A 21,143-nucleotide genomic window follows, 5' to 3' on the forward strand; every position below is an offset into this window, starting at 1 on the left:
ATGTTTGTGCAACATTATCTTCTAAATTAAAGAGTTCTATGCAAAGCATGAATGCTATTTAAAATTTGTATTGGCGGATCGCAAGCAACGGAAAGGTGCATGCACCACCACCTACTGGAGTGTGAAGCCTGTGTGAAGCCTGTTATGGCCCCCTCCCCATTCATCTATTTCTCAGATCAAGCCCTTTAAAAGCCTACTGTTAAAGACTGTGAATTCATTACACTTTGTGAAATAAAAGGGGAAAGAAATTGCTCTACACCCATTAACCTCACCACTATTCCACTAATTGTCCCTATCTGATCCTACACCAGGCTGGCAGCCTGGGAGGACGGGACACTATCATTCAACACACTTTAACTCCTCTGCAGTAACATCTATTTCCCTGCAGCTGCCACCACAACATCTATATTCTGTGGTTGACATTCCATTTCTGCAGGACAGTTGATAACCAAGGCTATGAACGCTAAGAAGCAAATCTTACTGAAGTACATGTTATTTCTATTACTCTCCATTGGCCTCCGCTTACTCTCAGGGAACCTCTTAGGATCACTCGCCCTGGACCCATCTTCCTCTACTACTCCCTTCACAGCCTCAACATAAGACACCTTCTGTACTCCTCTGGCCCAGTCAACCTCGACCTGCCTTTCTCTCACCGGACTCTTCTGATCTCCAGCAACATTAACACACAGCTTTTTCCACAGATATTACACATCTCTTTGTCTCATGCCCTCCTGCACACTTCTTTAGGAATCTTCCTTCTACACACTGCTGCGACATGACCATAAGCTTAGCACCTACAACACTGTGATCGGTTCGGGACAAAAGCACTCACAGGATAACTGACACATCCTAACTTGACTTTGTCGTGAAAGGACTGCATTAAAACTCAGCAGGACAAACCGTGTCTTCTGTTTCACCACGCTCTCCACCGGGTCTGCTTCGCACCAAATGGCGGTCGTCACAGACACCAGGAATCTTCCATTTCAGTTGATCCTCAACACTTAACGCGATTCCACTTATCACTCCTTTTAGCGATGCCCTGCTCCTGAGAGCAAAGCAAGTCTTTTCACGGACAACACACAAAAAAGCATTGAGTCCACTTCAAGGTACTTTCACAGATTCAACAGTCCCCAAGCTCTTCTCCACCCAACCTGACACCACATATGAATCAGCCAGAAGACAAGGATCCATTCTCTCAAAAGCTCACTCACTGGGCCACAATGATCTTTATCATCATTGGGACAAAACTCGACCTCGACGATCTGCCACCGCAGGTAATTCATTCTCTCTCGTCAGGTGAAATTTCTGAGCTACTGTGGTACTTTTTTTTGCTTTTTGTACTTGATGTCAATCTTCTTCACCATACCGCTTCCCTCTACACTCCACTTCTTTCCTTCTTCCTCACTGTCCAATTCCACATCTCCATGCTCTTTCCGGTCCATCCTCTGTAGTAGAAAACTGTTCAAATGGTTCTTGTATCTTGAAATTTGTCGTCATGTCCGCATGAATAGAAGTAGCAACGGGAAAAAAACATTTAATGTAGTCAAAGATTATAGGGTCCCCAATGAAACACTAACCAACACATTGGTTACTACCTTGTCACAATAACTCCTCATTCTATTTCCATTCCAACAGTTCACCCAAGTGTTTTGATGTAAATCGCTAGTCAAATTGCAATTGCAATATTTGGTTAAAACTAAGGCCAAGATTGTTTTGCCCATATCATGCAACCCAATGTGGAAATGATCTCAAATGAGTGCAGGAAATGCAGAAATGGATGAAAATACTGAATAATTTTTGGTTGAAGTTTGTTTTACACTGTTCAACTCATTCAGAATGGAGAAAGACCCATTGAATGTATGTGTTGCCACCCTAGGGTCATGCACTACTCATAAAGGAAATGTAGAACTTTTTATTATTCCAAAACATCAAATACCGTCCCAATTTGTTGTGATATATTTTGGCAATATAGGCCAGCCCTAAGTTTGGCACCCCTGGTCTAGCAAGTTTGGCTATAGACATACAGTATAGATATAATAGACTCCTGATGCAATATCTTAGGACTGTCATGAATGCAGGCACTATTCAGGATCATGCAGATAATCAGAACAAGTAAATTGAAGTATGAATTGGACATTGATGAACTTCAATGCCTTGATGTGCAGTTATCAGGAGCTAACTGGCATAATGCTTCTCTTTCCAGGTGTCTTGCTGCTCAATGCTGTGCTGACCGTCCGAGCTCACCAGGCCAACTCTCACAAAGACAAGGGCTGGGAAACTTTCACTGACGCTGTGGTGCAGTGGCTCAGCTCCAACCGGGAGGGCCTCGTCTTCATGCTGTGGGGGGCCTATGCTCAGAAGAAGGGAGCAGCTATTGATAGGGTTGGTTAAATGTAATATTGTATTAATAGTGAAACAAACACTTTTCTATTCTTGACACAATCCACTGACCTCCGCTTAATGGTCTTTTGTCTTTATCCTCTGTAGAAACGTCACCATGTCCTTCCCACTGTACACCCCTCCCCTTTATCTGCTCATCGAGGCTTCTTTGGATGCAAGCACTTTTCCAAGACCAATGAGTTGCTGGAGAAATCAGGGAAGGAGCCCATAGACTGGAAGGCACTTTGAGATGTCCCACACAGCCTTATTTTCATGGTGGGGATTCCAAAATGCAACTAACTAGATTCATCACTACTGCTACCAAACCATAAGCTTATGGTATTATTTTTGTTATCAAATATCTGGGTGACATGTTTGTAAATGTTTACTGCAGTGGGCAAGTTCATACTAATTTCCTTTATTGGCAGATTATAGTTTTTACTCTGGTTTTTCAGTTTGCACCCTTTAAAATGTAATTGGATTTGATCTACATTCAAGCTAAGTAATACCTCAACAAGTATCACTTTGTTATGTCAAAACATAGCAGTTATATCAAGGTTTCCCAAACTCAGTCCTGGCCCCACCTCTGGGTGCACATTTTGGTTTTTGCCTTAGCACCACACAGCTGATTCAAGTAATCAAAGCTTGATGAGCTGGTTATTTGAATCAGATTTTTTTTTAGGAAACCCAGGACTGGGTTTGTGAAACCCTGAGCTAAATGTGTCTGGTCTGTAAATATGTAATTATTCTGTTCTTGATTTTTAGTACATTTTGTATTATGCTTTTCTACTTTAAAAATAAACATATTGTTATTCAAGGCTGTTTTATGATACTGTAATCAATATGAAGAATCTATTTAGAATGTTTCCTCTGGGGTTGATGTCTCTGTCAGCGTTTCCCAAACTCAGTCCTGGGGACCTCATGGGGTGCCATGTTCTGGTTTTTGCCCTAGCAATACAGAGTTGATTATGAAATATTCAACTATTCATAAAGTTTTGATATATTTTAATCAGCGGTGTAGTGCTAGGGTACCCCTTGGGGTCCCCATAACCGAGTTTGGGAAATTATGCTCTAAGTTGACATGATTCAAATAAAAAAGGTAATGTGCTGCATGAAGTGAGGGGGGTTCGATTGCCCGGTGTTTTGCACCAGTTGAAAGTTGATTGCATTTGTTTTGGAACCGGGCTGCCTCTCGGGTTTGAGCCTGGTGCCCAATTTTATATGTAATGTAAGTGCTTTAATATGTTTGGACCCCAGGAAGATTAATGGGGATCCCTAATAAATACAAAGCCCACAGCGAATAATGAGAAGGATTCTGTTTTCAAATGCAAAACTCATTGCTTTATCTGTCTTCCAAATGAACACTTGTTGACAAAATGGCCGAGCGGTGCAGATTAGTGTTCGATATGGGAAGGGGCTCCTCCCTCACCGTTTTTGCACTTTCACTGTCACGTGCCATACATGGACAGTTTAGCGTAATCGAATCCGCCCACTGTCAGGTTACGTTCCAGACCTTGAGTGGCTACTGGCCAGACCAATGACTATAGGGCCATACCAATGATTTATATATACACTAGAGGACGACCCATGGGGTACGGTTTTGAAGCCGCCCCCCTTCCATCTTCGCACTCCCCCACGTTGTAAAAAATATTTTGGAAGCTATAGAATTTTTTACATTTTCATGTCTGCATTTGTTTGTTCCATGTTTATATTATTGACAACTTAATATATACTTTTACATTATATTATGTGAGCTTAACATAAAAATGAAAATATATATAAAAACATTTCCCTAAAGTATGATTTTGTAATGTTACTGTCCCCTCTACAAAAAAAACGTAAATACATGTTTTTTTCCCCTTGAAACCATTCATTAAAATACTGTAGAATTCCATCCACTCCTATCGAGGACTACTTCTAGTTCTAGGTAGTGGCAATATGGCCGACCGGTGGGTTCAAATTCTCTCGTTGGCAAGTACATAAATCAAATCAAATTTTATTTGTCACATACACATGGTTAGCAGATGTTAATGCGAGTGTAGCGAAATGCTTGTGCTTCTAGTTCCGACAATGCAGTAATAACCAACAAGTAATCTAACTAACAATTTCAAAACTACTGTCTTGTACACAGTGTGAGGGGATAAAGAATATGTACATAAGGATATATGAATGAGTGATGGTACAGAGCAGCATAGGCAGATACAGTAGATTGTATCGAGTACAGTATATACATATGAGATGAGTATGTAAACAAAGTGGCATAGTTAAAGTGGCTAGTGATACATGTATTACATAAGGATACAGTCGATGATATAGAGTACAGTATATACGTATGCCTATGAGATGAATAATGTAGGGTAAGTAACATTATATAAGGTAGCATTGTTTAAAGTGGCTAGTGATATATTTACATAATTTCCCATCAATTCCCATTATTAAAGTGGCTGGAGTTGAGTCAGTGTCAGTGTGTTGGCAGCAGCCACTCAATGTTAGTGGTGGCTGTTTAACAGTCTGATAGCCTTGAGATAGAAGCTGTTTTTCAGTCTCTCGGTCCCAGCTTTGATGCACCTGTACTGACCTCGCCTTCTGGATGATAGCGGGGTGAACAGGCAGTGGCTCGGGTGGTTGATGTCCTTGATGATCTTTATGGCCTTCCTGTGACATCGGGTGGTGTAGGTGTCCTGGAGGGCAGGTAGTTTGCCCCCGGTGATGCGTTGTGCAGACCTCACTACCCTCTGGAGAGCCTTACGGTTGAGGGCGGAGCAGTTGCCGTACCAGGCGGTGATACAGCCCGCCAGGATGCTCTCGATTGTGCATCTGTAGAAGTTTGTGAGTGCTTTTGGTGACAAGCCGAATTTCTTCAGCCTCCTGAGGTTGAAGAGGCGCTGCTGCGCCTTCTTCACAATGCTGTCTGTGTGAGTGGACCAATTCAGTTTGTCTGTGATGTGTATGCCGAGGTACTTAAAACTTGCTACCCTCTCCACTACTGTTCCATCGATGTGGATAGGGGGGTGTTCCCTCTGCTGTTTCCTGAAGTCCACAATCATCTCCTTAGTTTTGTTGACGTTGAGTGTGAGGTTATTTTCCTGACACCACACTCCGAGGGCCCTCACCTCCTCCCTGTAGGCCGTCTCGTCGTTGTTGGTAATCAAGCCTACCACTGTTGTGTCGTCCGCAAACTTGATGATTGAGTTGGAGGCGTGCGTGGCCACGCAGTCGTGGGTGAACAGGGAGTACAGGAGAGGGCTCAGAACGCACCCTTGTGGGGCCCCAGTGTTGAGGATCAGCGGGGAGGAGATGTTGTTGCCTACCCTCACCACCTGGGGGCGGCCCGTCAGGAAGTCCAGTACCCAGTTGCACAGGGCGGGGTCGAGACCCAGGGTCTCGAGCTTGATGACGAGCTTGGAGGGTACTATGGTGTTGAATGCCGAGCTGTAGTCAATGAACAGCATTCTCACATAGGTATTCCTCTTGTCCAGATGGGTTAGGGCAGTGTGCAGTGTGGTTGAGATTGCATCGTCTGTGGACCTATTTGGGCGGTAAGCAAATTGGAGTGGGTCTAGGGTGTCAGGTAGGGTGGAGGTGATATGGTCCTTGACTAGTCTCTCAAAGCACTTCATGATGACGGAAGTGAGTGCTACGGGGCGGTAGTCGTTTAGCTCAGTTACCTTAGCTTTCTTGGGAACAGGAACAATGGTGGCCCTCTTGAAGCATGTGGGAACAGCAGACTGGTATAGGGATTGATTGAATATGTCCGTAAACACACCGGCCAGCTGGTCTGCGCATGCTCTGAGGGCGCGGCTGGGGATGCCGTCTGGGCCTGCAGCCTTGCGAGGGTTAACACGTTTAAATGTCTTACTCACCTCGGCTGCAGTGAAGGAGAGACCACAAGTTTTCGTTGCAGGCCGTGTCAGTGGCACTGTATTGTCCTCAAAGCGGGCAAAAAAGTTATTTAGTCTGCCTGGGAGCAGGACATCCTGGTCCGTGACTGGGCTGGATTTCTTCCTGTAGTCCGTGATTGACTGTAGACCCTGCCACATGCCTCTTGTGTCTGAGCCGTTGAATTGAGATTCTACTTTGTCTCTGTACTGACGCTTAGCTTGTTTGATAGCCTTGCGGAGGGAATAGCTGCACTGTTTGTATTCGGTCATGTTACCAGACACCTTGCCCTGATTAAAAGCAGTGGTTCGCGCTTTCAGTTTCACACGAATGCTGCCATCAATCCACGGTTTCTGGTTAGGGAATGTTTTAATCGTTGCTATGGGAACGACATCTTCAACGCACGTTCTAATGAACTCGCACACCGAATCAGCGTATTCCTCAATGTTGTTGTCTGACGCAATACGAAACATGTCCCAGTCCACATGATGGAAGCAGTCTTGGAGTGTGGAGTCAGCTTGGTCGGACCAGCGTTGGACAGACCTCAGCGTGGGAGCCTCTTGTTTTAGTTTCTGTCTGTAGGCAGGGATCAACAAAATGGAGTCGTGGTCAGCTTTTCCGAAAGGGGGGCGGGGCAGGGCCTTATATGCGTCGCGGAAGTTAGAGTAACAATGATCCAAGGTCTTTCCACCCCTGGTTGCGCAATCGATATGCTGATAAAATTTGGGGAGTCTTGTTTTCAGATTAGCCTTGTTAAAATCCCCAGCTACAATGAATGCAGCCTCCGGATAAATGGTTTCCAGTTTGCAAAGAGTCAAATAAAGTTCATTCAGAGCCAACGATGTGTCTGCTTGGGGGGGGGGATATATACGGCTGTGATTATAATCGAAGAGAATTCTCTTGGTAGATAATGCGGTCTACATTTGATTGTGAGGAATTCTAAATCAGGTGAACAGAAGGATTTGAGTTCCTGTATGTTTCTTTCATCACGCCATGTCACGTTAGTCATAAGGCATACGCCCCCGCCCCTCTTTTTACCAGAAAGATGTTTTTTCTTGTCTGCGCGATGCGTGGAGAAACCTGTTGGCTGCACCGCTTCGGATAGCGTCTCTCCAGTAAGCCACGTTTCCGTGAAGCAAAGAACGTTACAGTCTCTGATGTCCCTCTGGAATGCTACCCTTGCTCGGATTTCATCAACCTTGTTGTCAAGAGACTGGACATTGGCAAGAAGAATGCTAGGGAATGGTGCACGATGTGCCCGTCTCCGGAGTCTGACCAGAAGACCGCCTCGTTTCCCTCTTTTTCGGAGTCGTTTTTTTGGGTCGCTGCATGGGATCCATGCATAGCATTAGCAATCCAGGGTTTATATACATAATTTGTCCAAACATATCTGTCATCGTGCCAGACACATCTGTGCGGTGGTGGTCCTTCAAACACAAAACGTATCGTCTAAATGCAACATATCTAGCGTGACAATGCCTGTACAAAGTTTACCGATTCGAGACTCTGCCTTCCATGTGCGACTGCTGCATCAATACTTGATTCTGCTGAAGAATTACCCAATTCTTACCAAATCCGTGACGAGGTCAGTATAGCTAACGGTAGCTAGCCTATTGAAATAGTTTGAATATAATGGGATCATTAGCTATTGTTATTAGCTAGTTAGCTTGCAGGGGTCTTTCTCGTTATCTTATAGCTAACTAGTGTAACACCTAACAATTGACAACAATTACAACTGATCACTCATACAGAAATTGTTCTTAACTGACTTGCATTAACTAATTTGTGGTAGACATCGTAAGGGTATGGAGCTACTTGATAATTTGCAAACTATGCCTAGGCAAGGTAAACATATCCTTTTGCCAAGACCTTTCTACTTTGCTCTGTCTGTTTTCAGCCAATCAGCCTCTGCTCTAAGAACCTCCCTCATCTTTCCTGACAACAGTTTCTGTCATAGTTGCATTGTTTCAATGCACTTAAAGAAGAAAACTTTCTTCAAACTTTAACCACTACCATGGCATGAGTACAAATAAACGGTCTACATCTTTTTCAGTGGCATTCTCTCGGCAATGGGAAATCTTCTATCGCAAGCATTGGAAGCAAAACGAAAGGCCAAAGAAGGGACCCCAGTGAAGGAGATTGACATTTCAGGACCTGCCCGCTTTGCCTTTTATGGGTAGGCATGTGATTAAAATCAGTTCCAAATCACTTGAATTCGTTTAAAAAAAAAATGCCATGTACTGTATAATGAACACAGCTATTGAAGTTTCCCGTTTTTGTTTCAGGTTGCTCATTACTGGGCCTGTAAGCCATTACTTTTACCAACTTATGGAGGTGTTGATGCCTACCACTGTTCCATACTGCATGGTGAAACGCTTGCTCTTAGACCGCCTTATCTTCGCCCCTGCATTCCTGCTGCTTTTCTTCTTTGTTATGAACATCCTGGAGGTAAGTCACCTGCTCCACTATGGAGTCTCCTGTACCATACACCTGACTAGCCCATTCATAGACGCTACTGACTTTAAATTGTCTTCCTGGAACTAAATTGCTTGTCTTATGATCTCTTACCTTTTCAGCCTGAGAGGACTGAGAACTGTCATGATTGTTCTTAGTGTGTTCTTGGAAATTGGCCTTAGATTATTTGGAATTTGATTGAGGACATAATGTAATTGTTGTTTTACAAACCCTTGAAAGGCCTTGTACAACACTAAGATCATACTGTATTCTACTTATTTTCAGATATAGAACACCATAACAACAACAAGCCTCTGTCCAATGGAACCTGTTCGTCTGTCTTTCTCCATTCTCCTGGGTTGAACCCACAGGTCAACCTCACATATGACTACAGGTAAACGCAACCTGATAATCTTAAACAGCCTTTTCATATCAATAAAGAGAAGAACCAATTATACAAACTCAGTAAATTGTCTTGGAATTATAGTGTGTACTCTGATAACACTGTTGAATACACCATGTCTCTCCACAGCTCCTCAGAATACCACTTTCAACTGATGGCTGTGTTGGTTCACCATGGTGACATGAACTCAGGACACTTTGTCACTTACCGCCGCTGCCCTCCCTCGCCCCACAGCCCCTCTCCATTCAGCTCCCAGTGGCTGTGGGTTTCTGATGACTCTGTACGCAAGGCCAGTCTGCAGGAGGTGCTGTCCTCCAACGCCTACCTACTCTTCTATGAGCGGGTGAGACGGCTCCGTCTACTGTTGGAGGAGTAGAGCCCCGGAGCACTGAGCCAGACTGGACACCTACTCCCCTGCCAACCCATACCACCACAGCCATGTGTGCCACAGAAAACACCCCTCAGAAGTGTAATTATCCAGCCCCAATGGCTTACCTGTAGGATTGTGCTTTAACAGTACAAAAGATTATGCTGCTCTACTTTGACCTCCTGTCATATTAAAATCATGAATGTCCCCCTCGTCTTTTACAGCGATTTAGGAGGCACTGCCTTTTAGATCCCAGAGATTGCCTACCTGTAGGAATAATTGGACTGTTCTCAAAAACATCTCAGAATACTGGTAGTCGTTTCACAAAAGATTTGCGTTACTTCAACCAAGATGTTTTTTGGCTAAATGGGTGTTACTAGATTAGGAAATGTGGAGGTACTTGATATGTAATCACTGTCTTCAGCCATTTGTCTGGAAATAATCACTCAATATATCTTAATGTAGGTTTAATTAAAATAATGCAATGTTTCAATTGACATTGTATATAAGCTGCTGTATATTACATTTTTCTATGTGTGTAACAAATTCAGAATACTGTAATAACGTGCAGGTGGTTTGGATTGTAGTCTAGCTCCACATGCCTGCAGACCATTTACTTTCATGTAGAATCATTTCTGCAGTTGTTGCTTGTTGCACAAGATCTCATTGTATCAAGCTAATGTGTATATTGTTATTTTTGTTCCTAAATGATATTGAAGCAACATGATAGTTTTACAACTATTTTATAGAGCAACGGAATTGGAATTGATAGCAATGTAACAAATTTACCCCAAATATTGTCTGATTTGCCAAAGTGTTTAAAGTTGTGGTGGCAGTGTACAGCAATCTGTGTGTATTGCTCAACAAGCATACCAGTTATAAATACTGCATTTACTCACTCTCCTCCAAGTATTGAATTAGGATGCAACCTCTAAATAACCCTCTAACCCATTTTCTGATCAATTTGCACTAATGTATATTTTGAAGATTTGTGTGATCTGTCAAGAAGTTGATATTTTTCAAAGATACAATTATGAAAATAAAAAATCTATAAGTAAAGAGTTAACACAACTGATTTTTATGAATTGGACCATGAACAAATTCAGAAACTAGTTGAATCAATATTGCAGTGGGGACGTCAGCCACAATGAAGTGAGACTCCCAACGGACCATGTCTGACCCTCATTTCTTGCCGTCTTGGAGGATGCGTCTGAAGGTAAGGTTGATGCGGGGTGTGAGGACCCTCTTGCGGGCTGGCAGGCTGTGGTACCAGTGGGTGTTTGTGGGAGAGTTCATGAGGAGCAGGCTTCCGTGGGCCAGTTCAAGCTTCACCGGGTTGATCTGCCGTCGGCGCTGTTTTCCCCGTGACTCCAGGTGTCTGAAAACAAAGTCCCGGACCGCCCCCAGGGATACGGAGGCGATGGGACAGAGGGGGTCCAGTTCCCGCTCATCATCACGGTGCTCACCCATGTGATCATGTCCATCTTTGTACCTGAGAAAACCAGGAGCAGCTACAATGGAATCACAGTCGAACAGTCCTAGAGTGTATTTATTACACCGAAACCGTTTACTCCAAACAGAAAACGTTTTGCAACGAAAACTAGCTATTGGACTACTAACTATTGGACAAATTCAAGTAGGTCTCTCTCTGATTTGCTTCTATTTGGTTCTTAAACGGTAAACTGTTTCCGTTGCAAGACATAATGAATACACCCCTGTAGATGTAGAATCTTCTATAGCAGTGTAGACAGACTCACCTGTTAATCAGGACAAAGTTGAAGGTTTGCCCTGTTGCCTTTGTAACAGCATCACGAATGTACTCCAAGGTTGGAGTCCACGGGCTAGCCTGAAGACTCACTCCAGAATAGGTGTAGGTTAGTCCTGCGTCCCCACAAGACGCCTGCTTTCTGGGGACATTGTAAACCTTCCCAAACACCTGAATCTTTGTTTTATCTCCTGTAACAAAATAAGAATGGCTCATCTACATACCAAGAAGAAATGTATCTGAACTGTCACTGAATTGAGTGTGACAATTGTATACCTGTGAGGTAGACTACCTCCTCCTCCAGCTGTGTGTAGAGGCAGTCTGCTTCCTCTTTAGGAAAGAGTAGAGCATAGTCACAGTCCAGTCCCTCTGCTTCAATCTTCTGCCAAGACTGAGAGAACTCAGTCAAATAGGCATCCTCCTTCACATCCTCCTTTACAATCCCCTGATTGCATTCTTCCTCTTTACATTTTTTCAACACAGGTTCTCTCTGTTCATCTGTTGTCCCATCAATATAGCGCTTCCTGGTTTGACTCACAAATGTATCCATCAGCCACCTTCTTGCTCTGTGCTCACCAACATGAGAAAACTTCCTTGTAATAATGTCCTTGACCAAGAATGAAAAGAGAACGCAGGAGTACGGATAACAGGAGGAATAGCCCTACAGATAAACGTATAGCATAGGATAATTAATTACTAAATATGTGAGTAGAAAGTTTACAACATATCACTATACTTGGCCATTACAGTTTAATACCTTGCTAATCTCAAGTATGAACATTGAACTATAACCATTGATGTAAACAGGTAAAAAATGCACACTATGATGGACAGTGCCACCCGGGGTCCTTGGGAAGTCCCTACCCTTAAACCCTAACCCTTACCTTAACCTCTACCCTTACCCAGCATTTCCCAAACTCGGTCCTGGGGACCCCAAGGGGTGCACTCTTTTGTTGTTGTTGCCATAGCACTACACAGCTGATTCAAATAATCAATTTATCAAAACGTGCACCCCCTGGGGTCCCCAGGACCGAGTTTGGTAAACATTGCCTTAACCATTTTAAATTTCAACTTCAATGATTGGTCTTGGTGAATGGGTTGGCATATAAAGTAAACGTCTAGCAACCTAAAGATTGTGTGTTCAACTCACATCATGGACATCTTCAGCATTTTAGCTAATTAGCAACTTTTTAACTACTTAATACTTTTTAGCTACATTGCAACTACTTCGCATGTTAGCTAACCCTTCCCTTAACCTTGACCATTTTAGCTAACCTTTAACCTAACTCCTAAACTTAACCCTAACCCTAGCCTAGCTAACATAACATTGCACTTTTTGCAAATTCGTAACATATAACACGTTTTGCAAATGTATTATATTGTACGTTTTGCAAATTCATAACATATAATACGAATTGTAATTTGTGACATTTTATACGAAATGGGTGATGGACAGCCACAAATGAATACATATCATACTAACTAGTGTGTTCCAAATTACGTATAGAGTAATACTAAATAATACTAAATGCTCTGAGACCATGTTGGATAGCGCCGAACATACTATGACGGAAGCCCTGCGCGCGTTCACCTTACCATACGTCATCGCAAGTTGGCGGGAAATGTCTGTCAGAGAAGTGGTTCAAAACAAGCGGGACTGTGTTAGTGCTGCTGAACAATAAGGAAAGCAAGCTCTAAGTCAACTACTACCAAATTAATCAAGGTTACTAAAATGATAGGGCAGAAAACGATCAACTCTTTTTTTTCGCCCATTTCGAAGAAGAGAGCTTCGGGAGGGGAACATGAGAGAGAGGATGCCCAAGAACATGTGAGAATTAGCGCACTATTCATTTATAATAATTGTTTGCACGCGAGCTGCATGAATACAAAACGGTGCAATTGTCTAACTATTTTAGGTAGCTAACATTCTGTACATTACAACTTTTAACCTAAAGTTGCATGTATACACATAGAAATCAGGTTATATACTGTTTCACCAGCACGTACCTTGTTGTCTTGACGCTGTTATTGCAATAATCTGCTTGCTAACTAACAAAATAATTGATTCAATTGTTACATTTTATGTGATAACATTGAAAAGACCATACAACATGGGTTTCAAACTAGTATTCTAAACCATCTTTGACCGTAACACAAATCCCGCGATATCTTTACCATAAGCGATCACAGGGGGTGGCGTCACTGGCGTCAGTGTTTAGGAAATTTCGTAGTAGATTTAGAACATGTTGCTAGCTGGCTAGAATGCTTGCAATTGATGTCCCATATTTGAGACGTTCTCCAATAATGTTTTTAGCTGCACCATTAACAGCCACACGTGTTTCAACAACCTTTAATTTTGCTCAATATACCAAGGTTGGACGGGTGAAGAAGCTGAAGCTAGCAGGCAACGGAACGACGGAGTCACCCCCTTCTCCAGTGTGTCCAGAACTGCTGGCCCGAATCGCCAAAAACAAGCAAGCTGCGTTGGAGAAACTGTCCGCCAGTAACACACCGGATGAATTTGGGGAGAGTTGGAGAAAGAGTCTGCTCTCTGAGTTTGGAAAGCCTTATTTCATAAATGTAAGATGAGTCTACCCTCACATAGCTACATCGAACAGATTATCACAAATGTGCATAATCAAATTCCCTTCGCTCCTTACTGTTTCAGTTGATGTCTTTCGTTGATGGAGAGAGGAAACTGAACACTGTCTACCCACCCCCTCAGCATGTTTTCACCTGGACACAGATGTGTGACATCCAAGATGTAAGTTTAGGTTTTTGACAACAATGGCACATGTACAGTTTTTCATATTAAGGGGCAGACCCAGCTAATGTACAGTATGAGCCAACTCATAGGGTTAGACTGTACAAGTTATTTCCAGGGGGAAGAACCACTGCACTGCCCATAATGTTCAGAGCCATTTCTCCTTGGTACAGGTCAAGGTTGTAGTCCTCGGTCAGGACCCATATCACGGTCCAAACCAAGCCCATGGATTATGCTTCAGTGTGCAGAGACCTATCCCACCTCCACCCAGGTAGCCTACAGTATTATTACGTTGTAGACCATGTTGAACATATCCAGGCAAGGGGAATATGTTTCCTGTAATAAAATGTATGGTTTAATACATACAGTGCCTTTAGAAATGTCTTTTAAATATATTTTTTGTCAATGATCTACACAAAATACTTGAATGTCAATGTGGAAGAAGAATTCTAACATCTGTAAAAAATAAAATAATAACAATAATAATAATATGAAAAATAAAACTGTCTTGATTAGATTGGTATTCAACCCCCTTGGTCAATACATGTTAGAATCACCTTTGGCAATGACTACAGCTGTGAGTCTTTTTGGGTGTCTTTTTATTTTATTTAACCCCCTTTTTTCTCCTCAATTTCGTGATATCCAATTGCGATCCTGTCTTGTCACTACAACTCCCCAACAGGCTTGGGAAAGGCGTAAGTTGAGTCATGCATCCCCCGAAACATGACTCGCCAAACCAAGCTTCTTAACACCAGCCCGCTTAACTCGGAAGCCAGCTGCACCAATGTGTCGGAGGAAACACCATTCAACTGACGACTGAATTGAATGGTGTTCATTGCTCAAAATAGTATGCGGAATCATCTGGATATGTGTGCAACAAAATTTCAACCTTCACCTTCTGCTACCATTTCTGTCAAGCCGTCTACACATACAGTTTGACGCATACGTTCAACGTAAGCACCACACAACGCACTGCAACTGCCTCTGCAACGCCATGCTGCCAGGCAAATGCAGTGTTCCATTGGAAATGAATGTACTTCTGGTGTACCAGAAGTACATTCATGCTGTCGGTGTGATCGAGGTGTAAAAATGAATCTTTCACTCAGCTCTTTACATGCGCACAGCCCCCAGCCAGGCAGTGTGAGGTGGAATAGGCTAAATAGGATTCGTCGTTCTTTGTCTTGGTGCGATTTAATTGACCAACTATGAAACAAAACGGCAGAAATACTTTGAAGACAGCTTCTGCACCATTTATTTTAATATAAATGTGATCATACTTGACTTTTTATTCACATGTGAGTGAAATGCTCGCACTGTTGAGCCCTGACCATCTGTCAACGTGGTTGGTGAAATAGACATCTTACACACCAATGCCAAAATCTACCCACATTTGGCAGGTGGCGGATGTTAATTTTAGGCCCTGGTTGGGTTGGATTTGCCCCAAACATAACGCTTTGTGTACGGGACATAAAGGTAATTTCTTTGCCAATTTCTTTTGCAGTTTTACTTTAGTGCCTTTTTGCAAACAGGATAAATGTTTTGGAATATTTTTATTCTGTGCAGGCTTCTTTCTTTTCACTGTTTAATTAGGTTAGTATTGTGGAGAACTACAATGTTTATGTATCCTCAGTTTTCTCCTATCACAGCCTTTAGTCTCTTTAACTGTTTTAAATTCCCTATTGGCGTCATGGTGAAATCCCTGAGCGGTTTCCTTCCTCTCCGGGCAATTGAGTTAGTGACTTTGTAGTGACTGGGTGTATTGATACCAGTGGAGGCTGCTGAGGGGAGGATGACCCATAATAACGGAGTAAATGGAATGGATTCAAACACATGGAAACCATGTGTTCTATGTATTTGATACCATTCCACTAATTCTGCTCTAGCAATTACAATGAGTCTGTCCTCCCCAATTAAGGTGCCACCAACCAACTGTTATTGATACACCATCCAAAGTGTACTTAATAACTTCACCATTCTTTAAGGATATTCAATGTCTACCAATAGGGGCCCTTTGTGAGGCCTCCCTGGTCTTTTGTGGTTGAATCTGTTTGAAATTCACTGCTCGACTGAGGGACCTTAGGTAATTGTATGTGAGATACAGAGATGACATAGTCGTTCAAAAAATCATGTTAAACACTGTTATTGCACACAGTGAGGGCATTTAACTTATGTGACTTGTTAAGCACATTTTTTCTCCTGAACTTATTTAGGCTTGCCATAACAAAGGAGTAGAATACTTATTGACTCAAGACATTTCAGCTTTTCATTTGTAAAAAAGTATAAATAAATCAAAAAACATAATTCCACTTTGACATTATGGGGTATTGTGTGTAGGCCAGTGTAAAACAAAATCTACATTTTTAATAAGTGTTTTAATTCAGGCTGTAACAACAAAATGTGGAGAAAGTCAAGGGGTGTGAATACTTTCTGAAGGCACTCTATATTTATCTGTGTGAAGGACATTTAGCTTTTTTGCCTTTTTTTTATTCGGTATTGGTTTTAGTTTTTCATATCATTGACACAGTTGCCACATCGTCAAATGTATTGCCTCTTCTTTTTTTCAGCTTGTTGAATATGTACAAAGAATTGGCGTCTGATATAGAGGGCTTCCAGCACCCTGGACATGGAGATTTAACTGGATGGGCTAAACAAGGTACTGTAGGCACAATAGTCTAGCACACGTGTCTCAGGAGGGCATAATGTCTGCAAGTTTACGCTCCTCCCTTCTGCCTTATTGATCAGTTAAAGTCATTGATTATTTAGGAACTCCCCTTGCCTGGTTGTCTAGGTCTTAAGTGGACACTAATTGAAAGCAAAATGAAGAAAGCCAGCAGAGAGACGAGCCCTTGAGGAATTGAGTTTGACTAGGGGTGGGCGGTATACTGTATTTTACAATATATCGGTATCGATGCACGGACCGGTTTGGATTCCACTTACTTTCTATAATGTTATTTCAATGTAAAAAAAAATTATATGAATATTGTTTGTGAAATGTGAGACGCTACTCAACCGTGTGTAGCGTCCGTTTTTATAGTTTACTCCACCTACTTGAGTCGTCTCTCCTCTCTCATTCCGCTTTCCACACAGACCAAGCCCTGCCCCGTCACTCAAGGAGCGCAGTTGTTTTTGCTCGACCAAGAGACCACTTGCTTGATCCAGTCTGCATGGTCAATGCCGCACATGGAACACGATGTTGATAACGATGCTGATTTCCACTTTGCGTCTTAATATATTCCACAAGCGTAATATATTTACACAATTAGTTTGTATCGTACTGTGCAACTTCTGAGAAAGTTGTGGCTAAAATAAATCGTTTTAGCCTCTAATGCTAATTGCTAGCTAGCTAATAAATGTACTGAGTCCGAGCAAACGCAGTTAGCTAATATTGATTGTGTAGGCCTAAATCAACATGTTTGTGCAACATTATCTTCTAAATTAAAGAGTTATATGCAAAGCATGAATGCTATTTAAAATGTGTATTGGCGAATCGCAAGCAATGGAAAGGTGCATGCACCACCACCTACTCTACTGGAGTGTGAAGCCTGTTATGGCCCCCTCCCCATTCATCTATTTCTCAGATCAAGCCCTTTAAAAGCCTACTGTTAAAGACTGTGAATTCATTACACTTTGAAATAAAAGGGGAAAGAAATTGCTCTACACCCATTAACCTCACCACTATTCCACTAATTGTCCCTATCTGATCCTACACCAGGCTGGCAGCCTGGGAGGACGGGACACTATCATTCAACACACTTTAACTCCTCTGCAGTAAAATCTATTTCCCTGCAGCTGCCACCACAACATCTATATTCTGTGGTTGACATTCCATTTCTGCAGGACAGTTGATAACCATGGCTATGAACGCTAAGAAGCCAATCTTACTGAAGTACATGTTATTTCTATTACTCTCCATTGGCCTCCGCTTACTCTCAGGGAACCTCTTAGGATCACTCGCCCTGGACCCATCTTCCTTTACTACTCCCTTCACAACCTCAACATAAGACACCTTCTGTACTACTCTGGCCCAGTCAACCTCGACCTGCCTTTCTCTCACCGGACTCTTCTGATCTCCAGCAACATTAACACACAGCTTTTTCCACAGATATTACATCTCTTTGTCTCATGCCCTCCTGCACACTTCTTTAGGAATCTCCCTCCTACACACTGCTGCGACATGACCATAAGCTTAGCACCTACAACACTGTGATCGGTTCGGGACAAAAGCTCTCACAGGATAACTGACACATCCTAACTTGACTTTGTCGTGAAAGGACTGCATTAAAACTCAGCAGGACAAACCGTGTCTTCTGTTTCACCACGCTCTCCACCGGGTCTGCTTCGCACCAAATGGCGGTCGTCACAGACACCAGGAATCTTCCATTTCCTCAACACTTAACGCGATTCCACTTATCACTCCTTTTAGCGATGCCCTGCTCCTGAGAGCAAAGCAAGTCTTTTCCCGTGGTGCGGAGCACCCGGTCCTTCTGGACGGACAACACACAAAAAAGGATTGAGTCCACTTCAAGGTACTTTCACAGATTCAACAGTCCCCAAGCTCTTCTCCACCCAACCTGACACCACATATGAATCAGCCAGAAGACAAGGATCCATTCTCTGAAAAGCTCACTCACTGGGCCACAATAATCTTTTTCATCATTGGGACAAAACTCGACCTCGACGATCTGCCACCGCAGGTAATTCATTCTCTCTCGTCAGGTGAAATTTCTGAGCTACTGTGGTACTTTTTTTTGCTTTTTGTACTTGATGTCAATCTTCTTCACCATACCGCTTCCCTCTACACTCCACTTCTTTCCTTCTTCCTCACTGTCCAATTCCACATCTCCATGCTCTTTCCGGTCCATCCTCTGTAGTAGAAAACTGTTCAAATGGTTCTTGTATCTTGAAATTTGTCGTCATGTCCACATGAATAGAAGTAGCAACGGAAAAAAAAACATTTAATGTAGTCAAAGATTATAGGGTCCCCAATGAAACACTAACCAACACATTGGTTACTACCTTGTCACAATAACTCCTCATTCTATTTCCATTCCAACAGTTCACCCAAGTGTTTTGATGTAAATCGCTAGTCAAATTGCAATTGCAATATTTGGTTAAAACTAAGGCCAAGATTGTTTTGCCCATATCATGCAACCCAATGTGGAAATGATCTCAAATGAGTGCAGGAAATGCAGAAATGGATGAAAATACTGAATAATTTTTGGTTGAAGTTTGTTTTACACTGTTCAACTCATTCAGAATGGAGAAAGACCCATTGAATGTATGTGTTGCCACCCTAGGGTCATGCACTACTCATAAAGGAAATGTAGAACTTTTTATTATTCCAAAACATCAAATACCGTCCCAATTTGTTGTGATATATTTTGGCAATATAGGCCAGCCCTAAGTTTGGCACCCCTGGTCTAGCAAGTTTGGCTATAGACATACAGTATAGATATAATAGACTCCTGATGCAATATCTTAGGACTGTCATGAATGCAGGCACTATTCAGGATCATGCAGATAATCAGAACAAGTAAATTGAAGTATGAATTGGACATTGATGAACTTCAATGCCTTGATGTGCAGTTATCAGGAGCTAACTGGCATAATGCTTCTCTTTCCAGGTGTCTTGCTGCTCAATGCTGTGCTGACCGTCCGAGCTCACCAGGCCAACTCTCACAAAGACAAGGGCTGGGAAACTTTCACTGACGCTGTGGTGCAGTGGCTCAGCTCCAACCGGGAGGGCCTCGTCTTCATGCTGTGGGGGGCCTATGCTCAGAAGAAGGGAGCAGCTATTGATAGGGTTGGTTAAATGTAATATTGTATTAATAGTGAAACAAACACTTTTCTATTCTAGACACAATCCACTGACCTCCGCTTAATGGTCTTTTGTCTTTATCCTCTGTAGAAACGTCACCATGTCCTTCCCACTGTACACCCCTCCCCTTTATCTGCTCATCGAGGCTTCTTTGGATGCAAGCACTTTTCCAAGACCAATGAGTTGCTGGAGAAATCAGGGAAGGAGCCCATAGACTGGAAGGCACTTTGAGATGTCCCACACAGCCTTATTTTCATGGTGGGGATTCCAAAATGCAACTAACTAGATTCATCACTACTGCTACCAAACCATAAGCTTATGGTATTATTTTTGTTATCAAATATCTGGGTGACATGTTTGTAAATGTTTACTGCAGTGGGCAAGTTCATACTAATTTCCTTTATTGGCAGATTATAGTTTTTACTCTGGTTTTTCAGTTTGCACCCTTTAAAATGTAATTGGATTTGATCTACATTCAAGCTAAGTAATACCTCAACAAGTATCACTTTGTTATGTCAAAACATAGCAGTTATATCAAGGTTTCCCAAACTCAGTCCTGGCCCCACCTCTGGGTGCACATTTTGGTTTTTGCCTTAGCACCACACAGCTGATTCAAGTAATCAAAGCTTGATGAGCTGGTTATTTGAATCAGATTTTTTTTTAGGAAACCCAGGACTGGGTTTGTGAAACCCTGAGCTAAATGTGTCTGGTCTGTAAATATGTAATTATTCTGTTCTTGATTTTTAGTACATTTTGTATTATGCTTTTCTACTTTAAAAATAAACATATTGTTATTCAAGGCTGTTTTATGATACTGTAATCAATATGAAGAATCTATTTAGAATGTTTCCTCTGGGGTTGATGTCTCTGTCAGCGTTTCCCAAACTCAGTCCTGGGGACCTCATGGGGTGCCATGTTCTGGTTTTTGCCCTAGCAATACAGAGTTGATTATGAAATATTCAACTATTCATAAAGTTTTGATATATTTTAATCAGCGGTGTAGTGCTAGGGTACCCCTTGGGGTCCCCATAACCGAGTTTGGGAAATTATGCTCTAAGTTGACATGATTCAAATAAAAAAGTGCTGCACTTATGTGCTGCATGAAGTGAGGGGGGTTCGATTGCCCGGTGTTTTGCACCAGTTGAAAGTTGATTGCATTTGTTTTGGAACCGGGCTGCCTCTCGGGTTTGAGCCTGGTGCCCAATTTTATATGTAATGTAAGTGCTTTAATATGTTTGGACCCCAGGAAGATTAATGGGGATCCCTAATAAATACAAAGCCCACAGCGAATAATGAGAAGGATTCTGTTTTCAA

At 42.4% G+C, this 21,143-nt stretch overlaps 3 protein-coding genes and 1 long non-coding RNA gene across 8 annotated transcripts in view; 3 read left to right on the top strand and 1 right to left on the bottom strand.

The window, feature by feature from the left end:
* The window catches only part of LOC139389825 (uracil-DNA glycosylase-like), an 8,221-nt gene extending 4,541 nt beyond the window's left edge, over positions 1–3,680 (top strand). For 2 of the 5 annotated variants that reach the window (XR_011629429.1, XR_011629430.1), the window contains 3 exons: positions 2,204–2,382; positions 2,488–3,003; positions 3,062–3,680. Coding sequence is in view for 2 of the 5 variants with exons in the window: in XM_071136795.1 (XP_070992896.1) it covers positions 2,204–2,382; positions 2,488–2,628 (320 nt within the window). In the remaining 3 variants the exon portion in view is untranslated. Of the gene's footprint in view, positions 1–2,203; positions 2,383–2,487 lie in introns of all 5 variants that reach the window. The other 3 variants (XM_071136795.1, XM_071136796.1, XR_011629431.1) reach the window with 2 other exon arrangements.
* A 3,984-nt stretch (positions 3,681–7,664) lies between these two features.
* On the top strand, positions 7,665–8,707 carry LOC139389827 (uncharacterized). Its single transcript, XR_011629432.1, has 3 exons — positions 7,665–7,843; positions 8,156–8,434; positions 8,544–8,707. It is a non-coding gene; the product is annotated as an uncharacterized lncRNA (long non-coding RNA).
* Positions 8,708–10,664: 1,957 nt separating this feature from the next.
* LOC139389829 (DNA oxidative demethylase ALKBH2-like) lies at positions 10,665–13,371 on the bottom strand. The gene is made up of 4 exons (XM_071136800.1): positions 13,255–13,371; positions 11,524–11,854; positions 11,240–11,438; positions 10,665–10,974 (listed from the first exon to the last, which is right to left on the bottom strand). Exons 2-4 carry the CDS (start codon positions 11,795–11,797, stop codon positions 10,665–10,667), a joined length of 783 nt encoding a protein of 260 aa, XP_070992901.1. The 5' UTR covers positions 11,798–11,854; positions 13,255–13,371.
* An 86-nt stretch (positions 13,372–13,457) lies between these two features.
* Positions 13,458–21,123, top strand: LOC139389828 (uracil-DNA glycosylase-like). The gene is made up of 6 exons (XM_071136799.1): positions 13,458–13,827; positions 13,916–14,011; positions 14,185–14,282; positions 16,576–16,664; positions 19,636–19,814; positions 19,920–21,123. The coding sequence occupies exons 1-6, from the start codon at positions 13,510–13,512 to the stop codon at positions 20,058–20,060; spliced, it is 921 nt and encodes a 306-aa protein (XP_070992900.1). The 5' UTR covers positions 13,458–13,509; the 3' UTR covers positions 20,061–21,123.
* Positions 21,124–21,143: the final 20 nt, after the last annotated feature.

This window comes from Oncorhynchus clarkii, chromosome 30, assembly GCF_045791955.1.
Source record: "Oncorhynchus clarkii lewisi isolate Uvic-CL-2024 chromosome 30, UVic_Ocla_1.0, whole genome shotgun sequence".
Taxonomy (NCBI): Eukaryota; Metazoa; Chordata; class Actinopteri; order Salmoniformes; family Salmonidae; genus Oncorhynchus; species Oncorhynchus clarkii.

Coding starts and splice junctions, on each gene's coding strand:
- LOC139389829 (XM_071136800.1), bottom strand. CDS start 11,797: ATGGATACATTTGTGAGTCAAACCAGGAAGCGCTATATTGATGGGACA. Junction 11,439..11,523: donor GGAGGTAGTCTACCTCACAG/GTATACAATTGT, acceptor ATTTTGTTACAG/GAGATAAAACAAAGATTCAG. Junction 10,975..11,239: donor AACTTTGTCCTGATTAACAG/GTGAGTCTGTCT, acceptor TGGTTTTCTCAG/GTACAAAGATGGACATGATC.
- LOC139389828 (XM_071136799.1), top strand. CDS start 13,510: ATGCTTGCAATTGATGTCCCATATTTGAGACGTTCTCCAATAATGTTT. Junction 14,012..14,184: donor AGATGTGTGACATCCAAGAT/GTAAGTTTAGGT, acceptor TCCTTGGTACAG/GTCAAGGTTGTAGTCCTCGG. Junction 14,283..16,575: donor CCTATCCCACCTCCACCCAG/GTAGCCTACAGT, acceptor TCTTTTTTTCAG/CTTGTTGAATATGTACAAAG.